This window comes from Epinephelus fuscoguttatus, linkage group LG18 (assembly GCF_011397635.1).
Source record: "Epinephelus fuscoguttatus linkage group LG18, E.fuscoguttatus.final_Chr_v1".
Taxonomy (NCBI): domain Eukaryota; kingdom Metazoa; phylum Chordata; class Actinopteri; order Perciformes; family Serranidae; genus Epinephelus; species Epinephelus fuscoguttatus.
In genome coordinates this window covers 19,566,511-19,590,288 of record NC_064769.1, presented here as the reverse complement: position 1 = coordinate 19,590,288, position 23,778 = coordinate 19,566,511, and the positions used below count along the sequence as shown (strand labels likewise).

Genomic DNA, 23,778 nt, shown 5'->3' with positions numbered 1-23,778 from the left:
CATCACTGCTTTTGTGACAGCACCCAAATCAAGGTGGACATATGTTCTTACAAGAAATCACAATCCTTATCAAACATTTGCTGTTTTAAAAACACAGGCTTGTGTGAGTTAAGTGTGATGTCCACAACTGAGTCAAAGGAATGTTTGACCCGCTCCTGGATAACATCCCTGGTTATGAAAACACTGACCTATGACCCATGACTCCCCTGAAGAGGTGAAGTCGTAAATCAAGCTGCAGTGTGTGTGTGTGTGTGTGTGTGTGTGTTGACTTCCCTACACAACAGAATGTCATCTGATAATAAATCTGGCCTGAGGGGACCCTGTAACCTCTAATGCTTAAAAAACAGACTGAGAGCACGTTTGTGTGTTTCTGGCTGTATTTTCAAATCAGAACAATATGACTAAGCCTGTATTTTTGACACTTGCTTGAAAAAGGGAGGTATAAAGTCATTATTCACAGTCCTGCTCCACCAGCAGCAGGAGGTAGAACAGAACTATTGACGAGTATGTCATCTGGTGATACATGGTATAACATTCTTTTGCAGGCGTTTGATTGTCCAAAATGTTCAGTTTTATTATAGATTTTCAGAAAAAGGTTGTAAAGATTTATGATGCTGAGCCCAGCTCTGCCTGTAAAGTTTTTCCAATATAGGGCAAAGAGAAAGATTCATCATTTACCCGGCCTTCACTGAGCTGTCTCACTGAAACTGTGTTTTCTTTTCCATTTTTAACACTTATTCATAAGTTTGAGTAATTTCTATGATGCAGACAAATACTGAAATGTCATGGTAGCATGAATGGAGAGCTGAGAGCTGAAATCTCATTTGTATGTGCAATTCTCAGAAACAGCGACTGAATTATATTAGTAACATTTAAGCACGTGCTGCTGTGGTGGCTGTGGGGGATGACAAATGTTTGTAAGAGTGGAAACAGTTGTACAAAAGTCTACGAAACCTTGCATCTGGAATAAAAGAAAATAAGATAAACAAGTAATTAAATAGAATTTGGACATTTCACAGGGATCTACTTTAACCCACCTGCTCAAAAATGTAACAAATACATCCCTAAAAACTCCTCAGTCCTCTGTGCATGACTTTATCCAGTCCTCCAGCTGAAAGATGTGCTCTTTCATTTGACAATAACCAGGTCTGGACAGTTTATAATCGAGTTCTCCACAGTATTATATGTCTGTTTTGTACAATCCCGGCCAGCAGAGAAGAGCTCCTCTTACTTAGAAAAAGTCTGAGGCTTTCCGTCTCTTGGGAAGTTGCAGCAGATTGTCTGTGAGTGACGTAAGGTCCTGAGAGCTCGGCGTCTTGGCTTTGTTTGGTGTTGGCGTTCCTGAGGGAGTGGACGGGCCACCGAAGGGACTCTTGCATCCAGTGACTCTGTGCGAGGGCGATGGGGTGTAACTCGCTCGTAGTGCTTTGTCCGTGTATTTGCTAGATGTCCGATTTACGAGCCTCTGCAGGGCGGGGGTGAGGGCTGGGCTCAGACCTTTAGGCGTAAGACTGTAACACAAAGGTTGATTTGGTTGGTTAGTTCACATGATTCCTTCACAACTACACTAAGAACGAAAACCAGCAGCCTAAAATTATTTAAAGGTGACCTGTTATGCTCATTTTCAGGCTCATACATGTATTCTGGGTTTCAACTGGGAACATGTTTACATGCTTTAATGTTCAAAAATACTTTATCTCCTCATACTGTCTGTGCTCCAACACCTGTATTCTGTCTGTAATATTCATTTTAGCACCTGTCTCTTTAAGCACCTCTCCCGAGAAGGCCCTATCTACTCTTACTGGTCAGCATGCTTAGGAGTCTCTGCACCATTGCTGCAACTGGAGAATGACCCTAACTGAGTTTAGTGTCATTTTTTTCCATGAAAAATCACCAATAAAAGCTTCCAAACCAAAATATTCACAACAAAACATGTTCCAGCAGGAATACGATCCGTTGTCAGGGCAAAATTAACATCAATGACAACCAACATCACGTTTCCTTAATGTTAGCACGTAGCTCCATGTAGCACTGTATGTAATGTAAACACTCGCAGTAGTGTGCCTTGAGCAGATAACCACATAAAGAACTCCACCATGAGCTGACATCAGCTTGTCGCAAAAGTAGTACAGCTGGAAACGGGATTCACAACGTTCTGAAGCCTAAGGTTTTTGCTCACAGGGATTACTTTTACATACTTGTTCTTTATTATTTGAAACTTTGACATTGTAACTGTTTATCTATCCGTGACAGAAAATAAGGACAAGCATAGTAGGTGCCCTTAAACTTAACTTTCTCTTTTAAAGGTAGGATCTGACAGATTCATTAAGAGGTTGTTGCCCATTTTCAACCAGCTCTGTTGCATCGCAGTGAGTGCAAATAAACAGTGTTTGACTCAGATGATGTGGAGCTAGTTCAAAGTCAGGAAAGTTTCAAAGGTCAAACATCTTTACCTTGCAAGGTTCTCTGTGACTTTTCGTAATGCCTCCTGTTTCTTCGCACGGTTTTTAGCGGCAGCTTCATTGGCCATCTTTAAACCAAGTCTCTCTCGTCTTCCTGGCTCTGGAATCTTTTAGAAACAAGATATATTCAATGTCATCATTTTACAACTTAAGAAAAAAGAATCAATCATTATCAAAACATTATAGCTACCACTGAAGGTTCACTACCTTAAATGATGGACCATGATTCCTCTCAACGTAAGGAGTGTCTGATCCATCCAGACGAAATGGAGTGCTCTCAATCTCACCCCAGGTCATGAGAGGCGACTCAGCCACGCCTGAGGGAACAGAAAGTGCTTTCAGAAATCTCCAACTGTAGGTAGAGTTGTTCAATGAGCCATTTAAAGGAACATTTAGTTTGATCTGTCTCAGGACTGTTGCTATGCTGAGGATTTAAGACCCACTTACCAGGTGCAGGGGATGGCATACTTTCAAAACCATATCCATTCACTGTTGGGGATTCATGTGGGATGAGCTCTTTCCCATCAGGGCCAACTTTACCCTGTTTGAACTAGATATAAAACATAATACATCAACTAAAGTACTCGAGTTCACTCTTTTATTCATCTGAAAAATAGAGGGCCACGCAGAGAAAATAAATTCACAACTATGGGGCACATAAAGGCCAAAAATGTACCTGTGCATTGAGGGCTGCAGCCTGCTGAATCTGGCTTTTGTTGAGAGCTTTGCTGAATGGGTCTCCAGCAAACCGTGTGTTCTTGTGAACTACTTCCCGTGGCTTCTTAAACAGAGCATCATCGTCTTTAACACCTGAATAAAAAAAAAACAAAAAAACATAAATGCCATATTTTCTCTCGCAGCCGAATTTGATCAATGGCATGCCTTCAATAAGGATTTATGTCAAAGAAAAAAGATTCAATCCAAGTTTGGCCATCTTACCCTCTGGATAATACATCAAGGCATTCTTCGCTTTGTACTCCCATGTCTCAAGTCCGGCTTTTGTACATTCAAGCGCTGCTTTCTCTGCTGGTGGTAAGGCAAGGTTTTTTTCATGACGCTGGAAAATACCAGACATGAAACGTTTTTTAATGTGGTCATTAAATCATGCAACTATCATCATTCAATTGACTCAAAATCAAATTTTGTGACTCTATGATCAGTACAACTGTAATCCAAACATTTCATTAATTGCTTTGAAATTTATATATGCTTTTAACTCTACATATACATACCTCTTTGTACTCAGTCTCAGCCTCGTATAACCAGGCATGCCTCAGCTTCTCCTTGTCTTCTGCCAGATCCATTATCTGCTCAAATGATGCATTATCCTCACTGGTATTTTTAGCAAGGAAGCGGTCCAGAGAGGGCAGCTCTTTCTCTTCTTTGTCATCATCCTTGCTTTCTATAAAAACAACATCAATAGAAATGGAGTTAAATCAATGTCAAGCATTTCTAAGTTCTTCTATTAATGCCAAACACAATTTAGGTTAGTTACAACAAAGGGGTTTGAGATCTGTGAGTTCACATAGACACACATACTGTATAAGCTCAGAACATTCTTCATCTACATTTAAATAAATTAGATACTTACCCCCATCTAAACCTTTACTGCCGTGAGTGGAGGAGGGAGATCCTGAATGGCCCACTGGCGTCTCAAAGCTCGCTGGTGTCACATCTTACATACAAAAAGAATGAAGAGAAAAAAAAGGTAAAGTTCATACAGGCTGAATATTTCATTCTGTAAGCAAGATACAGCTACATGAAACAGTGTTCAGTTTCCCTCCTCATACTACTACTCACAAGGTGCAGAAGACCGTGGTGTAGATTTAGTCACAGATGATCCATATCTTATGGATATCTCTCTCATTCTCTCTAGGTCACCACTTTCCTCTGCTTCAAGATAGTCCTTCTGCGCCTGCAGTTTGGTCACATCTGGGAAGAAGTCCCGCTGGATGATCTTCTCCAAACTCTGTTGGGAGTAGAGGTAGGAACATTTGACTTTGTAAAATGGATGATAATGACATTTTTCTTTGTAACTATACAACAACAAAGACCCACTGTAGAATTGTATTCAATGAATTTCCTCAGTCAAGTCTCACTGTCATCCAATTTAGATATATGATGTTGGCTTGCTAGTACCCAAAACAAAGCTGTATGGTTATCAATTCATGTCCAAATTATTCTTGGGATGAAACGGTTGATCCGTTGGTCTTTGAAATGTCAGAAAATAGAGGAAAGTGCCAATCACAGTTTCACAGGGCACCAAGAAAATTATTCTGAATTGCTTGTTTTCTCTGCTTGACAGATCAAAAACTAAATACACCCTATCTACAATCAATAAAACAGGGATAAGCTACAAATCATATCATCTGGAAAGCTATTAGCAGGACTTTGCCTTCACAGTCTACTACTTTTACGTCAATTTATTTATTGATTGATTAAATAACAGTGTCAGCTCTACAGGATGGTATCCTGTAAAAAAAAAAAAAAGCAGGATAAAGGACATTTTTAATGTGACACATAATATCAAATCATAATCTGCCATTTTAATTTGCCAACATCCTCGACCATATGTAGTCTGTTCTCATACCACGATATGACTCATACGCTGACATGGATCCCATGTTATGTTTTCCCTACAGTAAAAAGGGGGTGGGGTAACGTTACCTCTGAGATGAAACGCCACTTTTATGACAATTTTAATCAAACTATGTTACGCTAATCCCAGACAAAGACCAAAAGTTATATGTGTTGGTTACACGTAACGATTACAATGTTAACCTGTTTTTTAAGATAGCATTAACAGAGCTAACACAGCACTGCTATCATGAGGTCTGATGACTACCTTTAGCCTCAGTCTCCTAAACCATAACGGGCTGTCATTTAGCTAGTTACCTCAATGTACTCCTCTTCATCGAGGACCTTTCTCTTCAGCTTCCCCTTCTCCTTGTCCTCGGGTTGTTGAAGCAGAGCCACTGTTGTGACCGCCGCGGGTACGAGGGTCCCGGACAGCGCTTTCCTCACGCTGGCGCTGCCCTCCATTGTAGACCCTGTTAGCCTCCTAAGCTAACGGCTAACGGCGATCCTTCTTAGACAAACGCTGACTAAATCGAAACGGAAGCCGGCTGTTGTACTTAAGAAACCTCGTTTACGTATTTAAAGTATGTAGTAAATGACGTTAACTAGATACTCAAGACCACGTAAACGTAACTAACTGTAAACAGTGGGCATGGCTATCCTAGCTAAACAGTTACCGTCGACTAACTTCAGAACCAACGTATAAACAACGTCGTACGTAACATCGTAATCGTTACGTCACCGGAAGTTTACAGCCTCTCCATAAATTTCCAATATAAAAAAATAAAATTTCCAGTACAATCATTAAAATGTGTGAATCATTATCATAAACATGATAGCAATATACATTAAGCTATACATAAAAATATCAGCGTAATAATAATATTTTTGTAGAAAGTGTTTCCGTGTTTTCGTTCAGATCTACCTACTTGAGAATATAGTACTGATATTACCTTTTGTAAAGGATTCTGTGATAACATTTTGATAAACATAAATTTAAATTTAATTTTAACAATTATAATAATATCGTTTAAGTAATAAAAGATTATGTATTTACCAAGCAATACCCATAACTCTGATCCCTGTTATCTGCCCACATACAAAACAAATAGCTATATATATACAGTACAGGCCAAAAGTTTGGACACACCTTCTCATTCAATGCTTTTTCTTTATTTTCATGACTATTTACATTGTAGATTCTCACTGAAGGCATCAAAACTATGAATGAACACATGTGGAGTTATGTACTTAACAAAAAAAGGTGAAATAACTGAAAACATGTTTTATATTCTAGTTTCTTCAAAATAGCCACCCTTTGCTCTGATTACTGCTTTGCACACTCTTGGCATTCTCTCCATGAGCTTCAAGAGGTAGTCACCTGAAATGGTTTTCCACTTCACAGGTGTGCCTTATCAGGGTTAATTAGTGGAATTTCTTGCTTTATCAATGGGGTTGGGACCATCAGTTGTGTTGTGCAGAAGTCAGGTTAATACACAGCCGACAGCCCTAATGGACAACTGTTAAAATTCATATTATGGCAAGAACCAATCAGCTAACTAAAGAAAAACGAGCAGCCATCATTACTTTAAGAAATGGAGGTCAGTCAGTCCGACAACAAGTGCTAAACACCTCTGGGAACTCCTTCAAGACTGTTGGAAACCATTTCAGGTGACTACCTCTTGAAGCTCATGGAGAGAATGCCAAGAGTGTGCAAAGCAGTAATCAGAGCAAAGGGTGGCTATTTTGAAGAAACTAGAATATAAAACATGTTTTCAGTTATTTCACCTTTTTTTGTTAAGTACATAACTCCACATGTGTTCATTCATAGTTTTGATGCCTTCAGTGAGAATCTACAATGTAAATAGTCATGAAAATAAAGAAAACGCATTGAATGAGAAGGTGTGTCCAAACTTTTGGCCTGTACTGTGTATATATATATATATATATATATATATATATATATATAGTTTCAACTGTTTATATAGGCCTATAATTTCAATATATTATATTGTACCACAGAAATTATCTGGTGATCCCCATTATTATGACCCAATAATCTCCTGACCCCTCCAGATTAACAATCACTGGTTTAATTTGACCAACTGATATGGAGATGGAAAGTTGCTGACAGGCCTGGACAATTTTCACCTAAGCTGCATGGAGTTTTGTAGTCACTGCAGATGTTTAAATACAGTGAAAACATTAAATTCTACTTAGATGTGTTCATTGCATTTCAGCTTTTAAATTGGTAAGATGCTTCAAATTGAATGTGTTATGGTTTGTTTTAAAAAATGAAGTCCCTCCATCTCTCTCAAAAGAACTTTATTTGTTCTCAAGGACACTTTTTATCACAGCAGTGCAAACAATCCAGTCACAGATTCAAAATTTGATATTCAGGATTAGTATTAGCATATACTGCAAGTCCTTAATCATGCACTCAAACAATCACATTCACAAATAGGCTACAAAACTGTCTACCGTAACATGATTTGACTGACAAAAATGTCTGACTATTACATTTAATAACATTGGCATTTTAAAAAAATCCTTTTATTGATGTAACTCAAGCTCACACACATTCACAGCTGTCTTCTTTTTCAGTGTAGTCGTCCATATATACAGTCCAAAATTCAGTTTTCTGTGTTTCCCACCCCAAATGAAAGTCTTTTCTGACGCCTCCATTTTGCTCTTCGGTTTTTAAACCAAACCTATCAGCAGAAAAAGGTCATGTTAGTTGTGATGCTCTTGTTTCATGACATACTTTACTTACATTGTCTGGCACATTTATATGGAAATAAACAAGTAGAACAACATTAGACCTAATTATCTACACAGGCATATAGGTCAAATATGACACAGAGATTAGGTGAAATCCAGCTCAAATGAAATATTTAAAGTTGCCTTCATCTTTGTCCATCTGCCATAGTTGGCACTATACAGCACTCAGGTGGAGCAGTCTAAAACTCCTCTACCCCTGCATCTCCATGAAAACAGGACTGTTATCTGTTGAAAGACTGAATGTTGACAGTCTTACCTCGACTCTTTCTTCCCTTAAGTGAGTACGCTGTGCTAGTTTCTCCCTTGTGGTCACATCTGGATACTGGTTCTGCAGGAACAGCTCCTCCAGTGCATCCAGCTGCTCCTCTGTGAAAATAGTGCGGTGACGTCTGGTTCGCCTCTGCACCTGACCGGGTGACTGCTCCTCCCTGTGAGCGTCTCCCAGCCTGCATGGGTCTGTGAGCATAGCCGGGGGCCATCCGTACTGACAGGCTGCAGGGAGGAGATCTGATTTTAAGTTCAGGAGCAAAGAAGAAACCATCTTAAACATGCCAGTAGGGGTTTAGTCTTACCTTCATGAATGAAATCAGGCTGATATATGTCTCCACAGTGGGAGCAGTAGCAGCAGCACAGGCAGGCGTGATGAACAGCCTCTGTCTGGCCTCCAGCAGGACTCACTGCCTTCTCTTTTAGTCCAGCACCACTTGCTCCACGCGGCCGTCTGTCTCCATTACTGTTAGGATATTTGCTCAGTATGTTTTCAATAGTGAAAGGAAACTTCTGTCTCTCCATCCTCATCAGTCCATCCATCTCCAAGGAAACTCCAGTAAAACACAAGCAGCAATGATCACAGGGGCACTGACACACAACACTTTTCGACAGTTCAGGCTCAGCTGCTCTTCTGCTTCTCCTCTCTCTACACCAGTGTATCAGGCCCTTATAGTGAAATTGGGAGGCAAAAAAATAAAAAAATAGTAAAACTATAATCCCCCCTGTAGACCAGACACATAAAACGGTTGAAACTTAATTCCTAGCTAATCTGGGCAGTTTTGTGAAGAGGTTAGGGAGGACGGCAGATTCAGTTAATCTTGCCTCATTCCTTTCTCCAAAAGAAATCAGATTTCACTGCATAAAATGAGAAGTGGAGAGCTCCTAAGATCCTTATTGTTGAGGTTTTAGAGAAAAGGGGATTGCTTGGTATTAGAAACCTGGATTTAAAGATGAACGTTTTTTTTTTTTTTTGGTGTGGCCGGAGACTTGTGTTATGCTGAATTTGAGGATTAGCTCTTATATTTATTTCATAATGTCACTTTCCTATGTAGCTTTATCAACAAATGATCTTGTGCAAATTAGTAATATGTTCAGTAAATGACACAAGTTGAGGCAACAACGATGCATATTAACTACACACAGTAATTAGGCAGCTGAATGAGTGACTCATCTCGCTAGTGACGTGTGTGGTGACTAATTGATTTGTTCATATTACTCAGTGCGGATAAAAACAAATGTAATTCATAAAAGGCGTCCCTCCATGTGGTTTGCATTCACAGTCATGCATCATGTGTCTTATCTGTGTGCTGCAGTCACTTCTCTGACAATGTGCACAAGCTGAGGTAAAGCTATTACAGGTTAAATTCAACCCCCCCAACAAATCCTGTGATTTCATACAAGGCAATAAACCTTTTTTTTTCTAGAGAATTAATGGATTTCCACAATCTGTCTTAAGCTCCTCTTATAAGGGCTTTTGAAAACAGATAACAATAAACACCATCCCATCCTTTTCACTTGGGTTTAATAGCGTCCAGATTGTTGATGTATAGTTTGCGGACCATGTGAGATCGCTATCTTGCAGTTATTGTGGTTTTCAATAGAAGGAATTGTACCACATCCGCATTGGTTCAAACAGTTCAAAATTCATTACTGGGGATTAGAATGATAAAGGTTCATTTTGTTGTTGTAAGAGCAATATTTGGTACAAATGGTGCATCAGAAATGGGTCTGTTCAACACTTTACGAGCCCCACTACTGCCCTACAAATACACAGCCTGAGGTGACATGTAATGGATAACACTGAGCAGCTCATTTGTTTTACTCTCTCAGTCTGTAGAAACAAAAGCCAACCACACACCAGTTCAGATAAAGTGACAAAATACAAGAGCGAGGCTGAAGAAAAACAAAAAAGAATTGCTTTTCTGCCTTATCGTGATGTAGCGCTACATTTTGAAGGCACATGTTTCTGTATATTATTAGGGTTAGGGACTGTTGGTTATTTATGAGAGGGGAAGGGGTGGTGCAAAATAGGGGAAGCATGTCAAATAATATTTTAAGCACTGGGTAGAGACTTATATTTTTTTATTTTGGCTTAGGGGAGAGACACACAATTTTAAATGGTTGTATTTTTGTATTTATTTTAAATTCCATCAGATCAGCTCATTCTTATGCTGAAGGCAAGAAATACTGTCGCTTTGTCAGTGTTTTCAGCATGAGACACTGACACCAAAAGCTATCTTTTGCAGCGGTAAGATACGCCACCAGCCGACATCAGTTTGTAACGCAGCCGGATGAAACCTTTTGCAGTGTTATGATGTGCCGCTGGTTGGCTGGATGGCACCTGTTGTTGCAGTATGATACACAGATGAGCGGTGTCAGTTAATAATATGGCCGGATGACACCTGTCGCAGCAGTAGTGTAGTTTTAATCACTGACGGTAATGACATAATATAAGGAGCTGGAAAGTCCCTATAGGATGCGTGGAAGGGGCGGTGGATAGATCCGACAAACCTTAGACTTTAATCCAAACTGTATGCATAGAAACTATACATTTCCTGTGAAAACTGACATCTGACAACAGGCATAAATTGACAAGTCATCCCGCAACATCAACAGTAAGCAAAGGAGGATACCTAGCATGTAATATGTAAATATAAATAGCATTGACCAAGCGGTGATATGTGATGTGCTACAATGACAACGGGTTGGAAACATACCAAATTTCAGCTTAAAGGGAAAATTCGGTTTATTTCAACCTGTCTCCTATCGTCCTAAATTTGTTTCAAGTGACTAGTGACATAGAAATAATAGTTAGCATGTTAGTCGTTAGCCTAGATACAGCCGTAGCGTCAGACCTGTTAAAACGTAAGTGAACGGGCAACCTTCAAGTGCAAAGTTAGTCCACTAAACAAGCTTTTTTTCCACAAAGACCGCCTCATATCGTTAGGATAAACGTCAGAGAACATATAGAAAACGACATGTAAACGTGTTGTCTTACCTTACCGGTGTGCTGCCATGTTTGCTTACCATCTAGCTCTGCTTTCCAAAGTGCAGCCGAAATATATCTCCCCAGCTCTAGATAAAGCCCAGCTGGATACTACTCCAGGTGGAGGTGTCTCGTCCTCGGTCACATCCAGACCTTGAAAATAAGGCTGCAGCCGGTCCCATTCCTTGCAACAGAGGCATTCCTCTTCTGTGGGCATTGGGGCACAGCATTCTCAGGTACACCACCAATCTCCAGAGCTACGCAGCCTTCCAGCAGCCATTCCTCCTCTCTCGTCCTCTACCTGTTGTGCCTCTCTCTCTCTCCTCCTCCGTTCTTCAATTTCACGAAGCTCTTCATCAGTGTATTCTGGCTCAAATAAATAAGGGCGGCCATCAAACTCTGCAAAATCAAATTCCACCTCCACAAAGTTGAAGTCTGGCAAAAAGTCAGCCATTATTCTATAAATCTTTCATAAAATAAATGAATGAACTTTTCAGGCTACTGTCCGGTTCTGCCTTCCAGCTGTTGCTGCTTGTTCAGGCACGCTATGAGATCGCTGTTTGTTCTCGCGATATTTCGGCCGTGCTTTGGAAAGCAGAGCTAGAGGGATAAACAAACATAGCACCACACCAGTAAGGTAAGACAACACATTTACATGTCGTTTTCTATATGTTCTCTGACATTTATCCTAACGATATGAGGCGGTCTTTGTGGAAAAAAAGCTTGTTTAGTGGACTAACTCTGCACATGAAGGTTGCCCGTTCACTTACGTTTTAACAGGTCTGACGCTACTATGCGCCCCCGGCTGTATCTAGGCTAACGGCTAACATGCTAACTATTATTTCTATGTCACTAGTCACTTGAAACAAATTTAGGACGATAGGAGACAGGTTGATATAAACCAAAATTTCCCTTTAAATTAGTGACATCTCATCAAAATCACTTTATTCTACATGTCTCATTAAAATTTTGTACCGTTTGCACTTACCAGATCCTGTAACAAAGAAAAAAACAAGGCTTTTTTTCAATTCCACAATTTCGTTTTCAACCTTATACTTTTTCATTCTGGCCTGGCACTGCTGAGACTGTTGTGTACAGTTTATCTGGGAAAACAGTCATAACACACGTTGCTCATGCTGGATCAAAAAAACCCCCAAAAAACTGTTGCTTCGGGGAGGGTCAAGATAAAACAAAAAAAAACCAAGGAGTCACACCTCCCTCCTCCGATAAATAGAGAACAGTCCCTTTTACGGCAGAGTTGCAACTGAAACACGAATATTAAAGTCCACAAATCAAACCAGTACAATTCAGACAGAAGACTCAGGATTGCAAATACACCCACGCACTGACTGATGATAAATGAGCAGAGAACCCCACATGGCATCGGACTATTCACGTGTGAAAAAACTCACTGTCTCTGTTCACTGCTGGACCGGGGCCCAAAACCTCCTGGGGAATCACAGATTGCAGCTGTGCGACCAGGAAATGCAGAGGATCAGCCTTCCTTGCTGTGTTCTCTCCAGACTTGCTTGTGCAGGGAAACACAGTAACTGTTGAGGGCTCAGAAAACACTTGTCAGATAGTGATACCCTGGGGACTTTGGGGGAATCAAGGAAAACAATCATGTGGTTGCAGAGACTAAATATGAATATTTTGTTTCACTCTTTTTTTTCTCATATCTTTCCCCTGGAATCTGAAACTGAGCTCTGGGATCTGGTGTTTATTTGTCTGGCTTCAGCATCACCCTCCATGAACTCATGTTTTTATGTTTATGTTCTTGAAATTGAAAGTCGAGTGGTATGCATTTATAGGGGACAAAGTGTATGGTTGTAAAATGTTTTGTCTCAGCACTTAAAACTCACTGAATTTTGGTGTTCTTCTCAAATTTTGATGCAAAGTAGCCTTGTTTGTCTCATACAAATAGCAATGTTTCGAACTTCTCAGGCTATATCACAGAGTTCATTAATTGATGTCAGATACAATTAGTTCTATTCATGGGTGGATTATGACAGTCTGGGCACGGATATGCAAAAGGACCCACCATGTCTCCTTCATAGGCACGTGACACGCAGCCTCTTGTTGTTGTGGTGTCTTCTTTTGGTCATTTTGTGTCACTCCGAGGTATTTTTTGGTTGTTTTGGTCCTTTTTGTAGTTATTTTGTGTCTCTCTGCACTCCCTGGGCATCTTCTGCAGTTATTTTGAGTCTCTTCCTGGTCAGTATATGTTAATTTAAATGACATTTTGCAGGTGAAGGCCAGAGGGGTCCCTAGGGCTGTGCCCACTAGGCCTATTCAATAATTCATCCATGGTTCATTTGTCACAACCAGGCTAAGCTGTAACAATAAGAGTGACAACTTAAACATTAGACAGTTGTAAAAAAAGAAATACACATAAAAAACTGAAATATAAACTGCATCTGTCAAATGCTTAGTATCTCATGGAGTGAGTCCAAAATACAAGTCTGCTGCCTCAGTATAGGAACCTGTCAAGACATCATCTGGCTGTGCATTGAAGACTCTCTGACTTTCCTCTTTCTTGCTGTACCTGCTTAATGTCATATGACAGTATCATCTGGGGACAGACCTGACTGTCTTTCCCTGCCTCACCTCATCTGATGCAGATTTTAGTACATGCACCAGCACACACTCATCAGTTTTTCTCACCAAGTCTCCTACCATGCTGGAAAAAGGTAAGGTAAAGAAGTTATATTTAGTTGTAACACTTGAAGAGGTGTTACAACCATCCCTGCCTCTGTGAGTCGTTGTTTCGCAAGCTGTGGCAGCACGGTGGTTTAAAATGAGCAAAGATGAAATGTCACACATGTACCCAAGAGACTAATCCCTAATCGTACACGAGTAAGTCTAAATTTACAGTATCAGAAGGCCACTAATCAAAATTTGGTCCAAAAAAATGTCTTCCGTCCTATTAAATCAGTGTTTTGGCCTTTAAATCAGCACACTTCTTTTCTTTCTTTTTTTTTTTAAATACAAAAATGTCGAATTTGACATGCAAGGTCAGAAAGGAAGTGGTCAAACAATAAATGCAGGTTATTACATGACTCATCTCTTCTTGGTGAAAGTGATGCTGTTACAACTCTCCCCTACCCCTAAGTATCTATGTTCTGTTATGCAGAGCCATTTTTTGTTTTGTTTAAATCTTTGTTAAATGCACATAAATCTGTTTTGATAACCATCTAATTTTTTAGATGGTTTGTGGAGCCCTTATATGGACTTTTTGGAAACTTGTGATTAAGTTTTGTTTTTTGTTTTTTTTGCAAATTATGCACTGCTGTGATTATAATTTTGTTATTTTTTCTTTTATTTATTTATTTATTTATGTACTTATATTATTATTATTTTATTCTTGAAATTACTTGTGTATTTTATTTTATTTTTCTTACCAGGGTTGGGGGATATTATACGTATGTTCTTTGTTGAAATGCTACTGTTCATGCTTAATCTTAAAAATTCAATAATATATATTTTTTTAAATACAACAACATACATTTTAAAATCCAAACAGTGTAAAAACAAATTCTTATTTTGTAAAAGCAGTGTGCACAACAAATTATTGTAAAATCTAAAAATAACCTGAAAAAATATATCTTTCTTTTAAATTTTTTAAACCCTTTTTTTTTTAATGTTTGAGCCTCTTTATGCTCAGTATGACTTCCACTAATTATGACTTTGACTATGACCATGGCAGTAATCAAAAGGTTTCAACAACAACAAGCATTTTATTTATGGCAGCCTGTGTCATTTCTGGGCTGGTGCACTAAAAGCAGAGCTTATTTAATTACAGAGCTAATCGTGGTGACTTTAGGAGATTTATGTTGGGACCCCAGGGTGCTGCCTCCAAAAGCTGCAATGACCCCCATCCCATAAGGATAGCCTTTAATGACAAAAGGCAGCTACAGAGGCCAGTGCAGAGTGGTGCGCCCCCCTGTGACAAAAGACTACAATGCCCTCCGTTGACGGCGGAGCGACAGAGCGCGGCAGGCAGCCCGCAACTCGCGATAACTCGCGTTGGGGCAGCAGCTGGGCGGAAAAGGCGGGAGAAGACTGCCGCTTCCGCGTCCGCGCACAGCCACAACACTATGGAGGGCAAAATGGACGATAAGTTAATATTGGCTGTATTTAATTACCCAGAGCTGTACAATGTCACTTTGCCGAATTACCGCTGCACAGAAAGTCGGGCAAACGCATGGAGAAACATCAGTATCGTACTGGGTCTCCCGTGTGAGTATCTGAGTGTTTATTTTGTTTATCACAACTTTACTGCCAGTTATTATTTCCTTAGCCGCTGTCGCCATGACAGACTAAACACACAGAAACCAGAAAGCATTTGCAGATAAATGACTTTAACGTATCTGTTGTAGAAAAATAGCTTTTTGTTATTTTTTATCCGCGCGAGTACAGCCCCGTGGTGTGGATGCAGCCGCGCGCACCGTGCTAGCGGTAGCAGCCGCAGCTCGCACGCTGTAGGCCGCGCTGCACCGGACGGCAAGGTCCGGCTCTGCCACAGCGCCGCCAGCCGCATGTCCAACACGGCACGGCGGAGGAGGAAACAGGCTCCGCGTCACGGAGTCGCTGAGTGCACCGAGCCGCGTGCTTCTCGTCTCGCTCGTTAACATCGCGAGCTCCGTAGAAACTGAAAGCTTCTCGAAGTCTCGTGGAAGCGGCGGCGGCGGCAGCAGCAGCACGGTGTGTTGGATAAAACATGTGAGAGGCAGCGGACGGAGGCCCCCAGCCTGACGTGTTATCAGGTGCACAAGTCATAGTCAGTGATGGGGCCGCGTGGAACACGGGTGAACTCTCAGTGACCTCCAGAGGTGGCACAACAACACCGAAATAAAAATAAAAATAATCTGTACAAAGTATTTATGAAACTTTATTAAGACTCACAATTAAAGCCTAAAAATGAAAATTTTATTCAGATAAAGTAGTGTTTTGCCTTATTTTAATGCCTCATTATACACTGTACATACATTATACACTCCCTTGCCACTTTATTAGGTACACCTGCACAGTTTAAGGCATCTCAACCCAACAGATCTGCCATAAAGTCTACATGTAGGAAGATTTTAATGCTCAGTTTTTGATAAACATTTCCAAGAGGTGTTATTTCAATTATATGATTTTGTTTAAAGCCAAATAACTCTAAAGCTGAAACCATTAGTTGTTTAATCAGTCAACAGGAAATAATAGCTGTTGTGATAATCCGCAAATAATTTAAGTAATTTTCAATACCAAAACGCCTTTTTTCTTATTGTATAGTCAATTGAATATGGTTTGGCTTTGGATCATCACTCAACAAGAAATAACCAGCTGTTGTTGTTTTAATAAGTGAATAATTCAAGTAATTTTCAAGCCAAAATGCCTTTCGGTGTCTTATTGTATAAGAAATTAAATATATTTTGGTTTTGGATAATCAAAATAAACAGTTTGAAGACCTTAAACTTTAGGAAAGTAATAGCCACTCTTTACTCCCTTCTGGGAATTTACAGATCAAACAATATATCCATTAATAAATAATTGAATTTAGTCAATAATGAAAATAACCATTAGTTGTAGCCATAATAAAATACCTTTCTGACAGTCTCAAAAAAGATAAAAAACATAGAAAAGTAACACACACCAAGGGCTATAGTAAGGTATTGTTGACTGGAAGTACACTTGAAGGTAGGAATATACACTGATGAGGCAAAACATTAAAACCACTGACAGGTGAAGTGAATAACTTTGATTGTTTTGTTCCAATGCATTGTTCTGCTGGATAACCTTTGGTTCTGACATTCATGTGGATACCACCTGACATGTTCCACCCACTCAAACACCGTTACAGTACTGCAGTGGCATTGGCCCCCAGCAGGATAATGCACCATGCCACACTGCAAACATCGCTCAAGAATGGCCTAAGGAATGTGACAAAGACCTCAAAGTGTCAACCTGGCCTCCAGATTCCCCAGATCCAAATCTGAGCATCTGTGGCACGTGCCATTTACCCACCTCACAACCCACTGGACTAAATGGACCTGGTGCCAACAGGACACTTCCAGAGATCCTGTGTCCATGCCTCCACAGGTCAGAGCCAAGTCCAATCCAAGGAGGCCCCACCTTGGATTAGGGGTACAGGTTGACACCTTGAACTTTTTGTCTTGCTCCACAGGCCATTTCTAAACACACTCTGGCTCCATATGCATCCCTCAACAATCATGATTACTGATCAAGAAGAAAGACCGAGAACCGAAACGTCATCTAAATTACAGAGAAATCTATATTGAGCCAGAGCATGCAACCTTTTATTCTACTTTCAGGTCTAAAAAGTCATACATTTACTTCACAGAGGAACAAAAACTAGCAAATTTATTCACACAGTCCAAAAGCTTTTTTTTACATAGCAGATTGTGCAGCTGTTACTTTGTCCGTCCGGCTGTATTACATTCTAGGACGGAGACCAACCATGTGCCACAGAGAGCCTTTTTTAGACTGTGCGCCAACAGCCGTGAATTAATCAATCACTTAGCAGTAATGTGTCTGGCAATCTCATGCATAGCTCGTCTGGGCCAGAGTCACTGAGAGTTATGTTTCTGGAGAACAGAAACCCAGCTGCACTTTTTAACCAAAGATGTGAAGACCACATCTACTGGCTATCATCATTTTATGATAATTAAAACAACTTATTATTTGGGTGTTTTTTTTTTTAAAGAAATATTTGTCATCCAACATCTGTGCAGCAGACTACTTATTTGCACAAAGTTCATGGGAATGTCACTTTAGGGGGAAAACATTTGGTCAGGTTTCTTGTCATGCAGTTTTTATGGACGTCCAAGTTGCTGACAGCTTTTTTTGTTATCATTATTATTTTCTGCTCATTCCTGTGCATTGAATTTTTATGAGATTTCTTGCTCTTTACACTCTGATATTTTACTTTTCCAGCTGAGGAGTGTAAAAGAAAATGGAAGAACATGAGAGACAGGTACTTAAAGGAAGTCCGGATGGAGATCAAAAGCAAGAAGCAAGGAGAGATCGTGCAGAGTCGATGGAAGTACAGACAACTCATGAACTTTATCGCACCCTTCACTGGATCGAGAAGCGGAGTGGCGGACATCTGCAGCAACGAGGATGACCACGACAATCCTGACAACGAATCTGGCGGCGCAGAGGGAGAGACCGCATCGTCTGAAGCAGTAAAGACACTACAGTCTGTCATGAAAACCCCTGCAAGTCAACCTGACCTCAAGCCCCAGGTAGCATTTGTGACGCAGCTCCCCTCAGTGTCTCAAGACGCACAGATGGCCCAGCTGGGTGTTCTGGCTAAGATACCGTCGAGCCCACAGGTCACACCCATCAGCAAAACTGGACGTAAACGACGCCTGATGCAAGAGTCTCTTTCACTGTCTTCTTCCCAAAGTACACCATCCCCGACAAAATGGCTGGTCAAAGACAATGGCACCTCGTTTCCCAACAGGCCGCGGGACGAGGACGAACTGTTTCTCCTGAGCTTCGTCCCTGCACTGAAGCGGCTCGCTCCACAGAAAAGGTGCGAGACAAAAATAAAGATCCAGCAGATTATGTACGAAGCAGAGTTCAACGTTGCACAGCCACAGTCTCAAGAGAAACAGCCAGAGCCGGCAACGCAGGACTAGGCTGCACTGACTATTTTTATACTTTGCTCTGCTTTCTGAAAACCTCTTCCACAAAACGACCAAAATATATTTTTCTTTTTATACGGCACAAAGTGGTTGAGTCTGAAATACATCCTTTATAATGTGAAATAATTAACAATGGAGGAAAACTTAACATTGAGCAAATTGTTGAATTTGTCCAAACCACTGTGGCTTAGTGTGTCTGATTTGCGTATTTATTAGACGAGTAAAAGGCTTACGAGAGAATGAAGCCCGAACAGATTGAACAGGACGACAGATAAAGTCTGATTAACAGCTTTATTTACATAGTTTTACTGTCAATAGAGGGAATTTACAATTAGAAAAGTGGGTCATATTTAACCAGCCAATCTTCATTTCTGTAATAATTACAGTATTGTACATTTAATTACAGTGACAGAGAAAAGATGAGACAATTCAGAGAAGAACACTGTTTCATAAATTAATATTTTCAACTGCTTACATGCATTAACATATTTTTTTATTGTCATCTAAATAAACAGATGATGTCTAACGTTTTGATTTCACAAAATGTGTGTGATTTTCGGATTTTTTTCTGATGAGATGTAATTTATAAGATCAGGTACAGCTTGATAAAAACAACTTAGTACGTGACAGATCAGGGAGACAACATGGAGGAGGCACATGCTAGTATTCAGAGTGTAACTGTATGATACTTTGCAACCTGTTGATGGTCATTTTCCATGGAAGACATTTTGACTTGTAACATGTAGGAAAAGCACAGTAGTAAATTTAACGATCAAACTGTCATGGCTTATTGGACACTTGAATAGAACAGAGCCATCATCAATGTTAGTAGTAACACCTGTGCTTTTCCTGCAATGACCACTCAGTAAGAGAAGGACCAACTGACCAAAATTAATTTCCTATTAAAGCTTTAGGTGAAAGCAGAGAGGCTCAACTTGCTTTGCCCGGGGCCACTTTTGCAAAATGACAGAAGGCCAGTCGCAGGAGATCAGGTGTACACAGAGGTGTCTCTAGGATTTGAGGACAGTCAGGGCTGAGGGTGAGTGTTTCTGGCACAACTTCACCTACTTCCAAAGTGAATGGAGAGGGGAAATAAGCCAAAGGAGATCAAAACTTCAGACACACTTTTAGTATTTAGAACGACTTTATTGCAAAACCAACATGTTCTGGTTCGTGGCCTTCATCTTGAGTCATGATGGCGATGAAAGAGTACGTGTTGGTCTTGCAATAAAGTTGTTCTGAATACAAGTGTTACTGGAGCTTTGATCTGTCTACTATTATTATGCACTCTGGCACATGATCTATATAAAAGTACAAAAAAAAAACCAGTGTGACCCATTTTATTTTCAATGTAAATAAGGAAATGGTTGTGAGGCCATCTGGCACCCTATCACGGGTCAGATTTGGCCTGCAGGCTGTAAGTTGAGTATCAGTGGTTTATAGGGTTCAAATAGGGTCACAGGGGCCAAATATAGGCTGAGAGGAAATTATCATATACTACATAAGGTATTAAGAGTGTAAAAGAAAATCCAACCAGAGCACTGATGGTCTTACTTTGTTTAGAAGAGTATATCTTGAAATACAGTGATAGTACTAAAACATTATTCAAAAAAGAGCACAGAGAACGATCTCTTCGACTTGCTCTCACCTGAATGAGCTCATGTATGTGTCTGATTAAAAACAACAGTCAGAGCCTGTTTACACATAGTTTAAACATGCCTTTTTGTGATCCTAATATAGGTGGACAGCTGAGACATATTCCCATTTACACCTGTGTCTATCATGCGTCTTTTGTTTCTACGTCGCTTACATAAGGTTAAAAGGGCCCTGCAGACTATTGTTGCATCCACACTCTCGCTAGCTGCCCGGCAGTCATGTAAGTGGTTGTGTCAGTACAGCTGGACATATCTCTGTCAGCAGTATCAGGATGTATTACCATTTACAGTTAAAATGTTAAGCAACCACCTTCACCTTGAAAGTCGTTATCCAGGGAATAACACAGATATCTTTATTTTGGAAAAACCTGTTTCATTTAAATCTCACATGGCTTCATGTCAATGAGAAAAAAAAAAACATCAGAAAGGTGACAAAATCAAATTATTGCAAACCATGATGGCGTGCCATTATGTCGCATCTCTGTCGAGTTGTCTCTCCGTGCATTTATGCAATCAGCAGCCAAAACATAATCACCAGAGCAACAAACAGGAAGAGTCGAGACAGAAACTGTTCGTCCATGTGCTGCGGTGTCCCAGGAGCCGCTGTTTGAGAAATCATTTAACAGGTTATTTAACATGTATTTGATAATAGACACAGTGATCGTGGTGAATAGTGTAAAACATAAATACCTGGAGGAGGTCTGCCATCATTGATGTTAAAAGCTGTTGCAAAAATACCAAATGGAAAGGCACCGATTCCAAACGACATTTGGAAACCCCCATCTCCAAAGCCAAACCCTTGGAAGCCCTGTGGAACATGCATTTATCAATTACCATGAGGACATGTGGATTCTCTTAATGTCTAGCTATACATTCATCTGAGGTACACTTTAACATTGAGCAGGCAAGATGTGACGCAACAGCGAGTGAAATTTGTGATCATTCCCAAGAGACATCTCTATACCTCTGCGCTTAGCATCTAATAGATCCCAGTGGGAAATATTCTTTTGTTAATGAATAAAACACAGGTTTGCACTATAGCACCTACATCATCCTCGGTAATGGTTTCATCATGAATGCATAATGTTACTCAACAGCTGACACTGGAAAATTACATACAACAAGTCCTGAAATCATATGCTTTTACAATGCAAGTGTACTTGTACAAAATACTTACACCACGGTTTTCTGGCTCAGGCCTTTGCCCCTGTGGTCGAGGAGGCGTTCTTTCTCTATAAAACAAAACCACATGGTGTAAAAGCCATCCTCATTTTTAAGTTTTACATTGTGTGTATTGTGGTTACGCAATACATGACGTTTAGAGTCAGCCTGACCCACCTGGGGTCTTGTTGACCTGTGCTTCCCCGTCCATACAAGGGGATTACTTTGTCTCGGCTGATGCCTGCTTTACACACTGGACACACTTGTCTGTTGGGTCTGGTCTCCAACCACTGTGGACAGACAAAGAGATACTAAAGCTCTAACTGTCTGCCTTAGTTATATACTACCTCTTCCTGCATTGTCATTTGAATATAGCAAAGAAGGAGAAAACAGGTTCAGCTTACCTGATGCAAGCAAGGCCAACTGAAATAGAACAGGTGCACAGAGAGGAGGTATGATTAGTAAAACATTATATGCATACTAAAACCACCTGACTGTGCAAAATATACATTTACTTATGTGTGACATGAACATACTGTGTTCACAAATGAAAATGATTAATTAGTTAAAGCTTTTATAAAGAAAAATGGCTTCCTGTTTTGGGATTTAACTTCTTCTTGATAATGACTAAATTGGCACTGTGACCACTGATATCAGACCAGATGCTGAAGCCCTGACCTGTGCTGACTGGACACACGTTGGCAAGAGTTGCATGTGAAGGGGTGGACTTGGCTACCAATGCTGGAAAGCTTTTATGGGACTGACCAAGATGATGAAATCAAAATACGTTTGCTTGCACATTTAATATGTTGTGCACACTAGCAGCTCTAGGCTTGCATTTACAGATTATACTTTTATAGAAGTAGGGTTACACTTTGTAAACATTACACCAGCAATATTAAGTCATCCCCAAATTTAAGTATTATCATAGAAAGCCTGGTGGTTTACATTATGACTATTACTGTTAGATTACAGGGAAATTCCACAAATTACATCAGCAACATGACTGATGATGGTTGTTCAAGACTAATATTGGCCAGTAGTATGTTTGCCAACAGTCCAGTGTATGCCCAGCTCATCTCTTGTTCAGTAATATGAGAAGTACGATTAGCTGGACTGATCTGGATCTGCCCCTAATACCCTGACTGAGGTTGGTAATAACTCATAACTGTACACAGGAGTCACAGACAGTAGTTCTTACCAGAAGAGGTGTCCACACAGGCTGATGACTGCATCCTTAGCCGTGTCCAGACATATATTACACTCAAAAGTGCTGTCCTGGTTGCCACTGTCGGCCGCAGTCGAGCTGCTGGCTCCGGGACTTGTGTTTTCAGTGGCCGCAGCAGCAGGGCCAGCGGCTGGAGGGGGGGCGGCGGTGGCCATTTAAAGATAGATCCACTCAACGAGAGGGTTCAGGTGGGGGGACTCCGCTGGCAGCCAGCGCCTCAAAGTAAGTACATAGGGAGGCCCAGTGGGTGGGGATGTGGGGCTAACAAAGAGGAGAAGACGCTACAGGAAGTTTCAAAAAAATAACTCGTAAAAAAGGAGTGATATCGAAGAAAGTCCAGCGGCTGCTAGCTAGCTAGCTCCCATGTAGAAACGGTTACGGAGTTGCTAACGTTAGCACACGAAGAAGACTGACAGTTCAACCGTGTGACGGTTTAACTGAATACAAAGCGACGAACAACAAATACGACAGCGTTAATCCAAACTGTCGTTCAGAACGTGATTTTTTAACTAAAAAGCAAAACTTGTTGCGATAAGTTAAGAAATATCCCCACTGTTTGTTACATCACGCATCCGCAGCACCAATGTTGACGTTAACCGGTAGTAGATCCTGAGGAGGAGGCAGGGGGCGTGGCCACTATGTTCACTGGGATTTTGCTGCCCTCAGTCAGGCCTATCAGGTGCCTACGACAAGAGGCTCCACCAATCAGGCACCAGTATTATGTATACTAATAATAATAATAATAATAATATAGTAATTATGATAATAATCATATATTATTATTATTTATTTATTATCTATTACTATTATAATTTATGTTAAACTGAATATATACATCTATAGTGTATATTAGGAGGAACTTAGAGTTGTTATATATACAATATTATTATATTGCACTCTGCAACTTTGCACTATTGTCCAACTGTTTACAGACTTCACTGTTGTTGTCTATGCCTATATGTATGTATATATATGTGTGTGTGTGTGTGTGTGTGTGTGTGTG

General features: G+C 40.3%; 4 protein-coding genes across 5 annotated transcripts; 1 reads left to right on the top strand and 3 right to left on the bottom strand.

Annotated features, from left to right (window-relative positions):
• Positions 1-359: 359 nt before the first annotated feature.
• On the bottom strand, positions 360-5,745 carry ess2 (ess-2 splicing factor homolog). The gene is made up of 10 exons (XM_049603910.1): positions 5,358-5,745; positions 4,263-4,431; positions 4,054-4,137; positions 3,695-3,864; positions 3,402-3,519; positions 3,139-3,272; positions 2,910-3,012; positions 2,670-2,779; positions 2,454-2,569; positions 360-1,511 (listed from the first exon to the last, which is right to left on the bottom strand). The coding sequence occupies exons 1-10, from the start codon at positions 5,502-5,504 to the stop codon at positions 1,232-1,234; spliced, it is 1,431 nt and encodes a 476-aa protein (XP_049459867.1). The 5' UTR covers positions 5,505-5,745; the 3' UTR covers positions 360-1,231.
• On the top strand, positions 4,318-19,257 carry LOC125905736 (uncharacterized). Of its 2 annotated transcripts, none has more exons than XM_049603922.1 (2): positions 4,318-4,446; positions 18,016-19,257. In XM_049603922.1, the coding sequence occupies exon 2, from the start codon at positions 18,045-18,047 to the stop codon at positions 18,723-18,725; it is 681 nt and encodes a 226-aa protein (XP_049459879.1). In that variant the 5' UTR covers positions 4,318-4,446; positions 18,016-18,044; the 3' UTR covers positions 18,726-19,257. The 2 variants fall into 2 exon arrangements, with proteins under 2 accessions (XP_049459879.1, XP_049459878.1); XM_049603921.1 differs by lacking the exon at positions 4,318-4,446 and adding an exon at positions 15,121-15,315.
• LOC125905742 (homeobox protein goosecoid-2) lies at positions 7,363-8,630 on the bottom strand. The gene is made up of 3 exons (XM_049603929.1): positions 8,393-8,630; positions 8,077-8,327; positions 7,363-7,750 (listed from the first exon to the last, which is right to left on the bottom strand). The coding sequence occupies exons 1-3, from the start codon at positions 8,628-8,630 to the stop codon at positions 7,673-7,675; spliced, it is 567 nt and encodes a 188-aa protein (XP_049459886.1). The 3' UTR covers positions 7,363-7,672.
• On the bottom strand, positions 19,004-23,392 carry rnf185 (ring finger protein 185). The gene is made up of 6 exons (XM_049603927.1): positions 22,749-23,392; positions 21,952-21,970; positions 21,725-21,837; positions 21,564-21,618; positions 21,077-21,194; positions 19,004-20,989 (listed from the first exon to the last, which is right to left on the bottom strand). The coding sequence occupies exons 1-6, from the start codon at positions 22,928-22,930 to the stop codon at positions 20,892-20,894; spliced, it is 585 nt and encodes a 194-aa protein (XP_049459884.1). The 5' UTR covers positions 22,931-23,392; the 3' UTR covers positions 19,004-20,891.
• Between the last annotated feature and the right edge of the window lie 386 nt (positions 23,393-23,778).

Bases quoted from the DNA above. Each gene is read 5' to 3' on its own strand.
- ess2 (XM_049603910.1), bottom strand. From the start codon at position 5,504: ATGGAGGGCAGCGCCAGCGTGAGGAAAGCGCTGTCCGGGACCCTCGTA. The intron at 3,865-4,053 runs GTAAGTATCTAA...TTGTTTTTATAG, and splicing joins CAGTAAAGGTTTAGATGGGG to AAAGCAAGGATGATGACAAA. The intron at 2,570-2,669 runs GTAGTGAACCTT...TGTTTCTAAAAG, and splicing joins ATCATGGTCCATCATTTAAG to ATTCCAGAGCCAGGAAGACG.
- LOC125905742 (XM_049603929.1), bottom strand. From the start codon at position 8,630: ATGGATGGACTGATGAGGATGGAGAGACAGAAGTTTCCTTTCACTATT. The intron at 8,328-8,392 runs GTAAGACTAAAC...ACTTAAAATCAG, and splicing joins GCCTGATTTCATTCATGAAG to ATCTCCTCCCTGCAGCCTGT. The intron at 7,751-8,076 runs GTAAGACTGTCA...TTCTGCTGATAG, and splicing joins TAAGGGAAGAAAGAGTCGAG to GTTTGGTTTAAAAACCGAAG.
- LOC125905736 (XM_049603921.1), top strand. From the start codon at position 15,174: ATGGAGGGCAAAATGGACGATAAGTTAATATTGGCTGTATTTAATTAC. The intron at 15,316-18,015 runs GTGAGTATCTGA...TTACTTTTCCAG, and splicing joins TATCGTACTGGGTCTCCCGT to CTGAGGAGTGTAAAAGAAAA.
- rnf185 (XM_049603927.1), bottom strand. From the start codon at position 22,930: ATGGCCACCGCCGCCCCCCCTCCAGCCGCTGGCCCTGCTGCTGCGGCC. The intron at 21,195-21,563 runs GTAAGTATTTTG...CATGTTCCACAG, and splicing joins CTGAGCCAGAAAACCGTGGT to GGCTTCCAAGGGTTTGGCTT. The intron at 20,990-21,076 runs GTATTTATGTTT...TTTCTCAAACAG, and splicing joins TGATGGCAGACCTCCTCCAG to CGGCTCCTGGGACACCGCAG.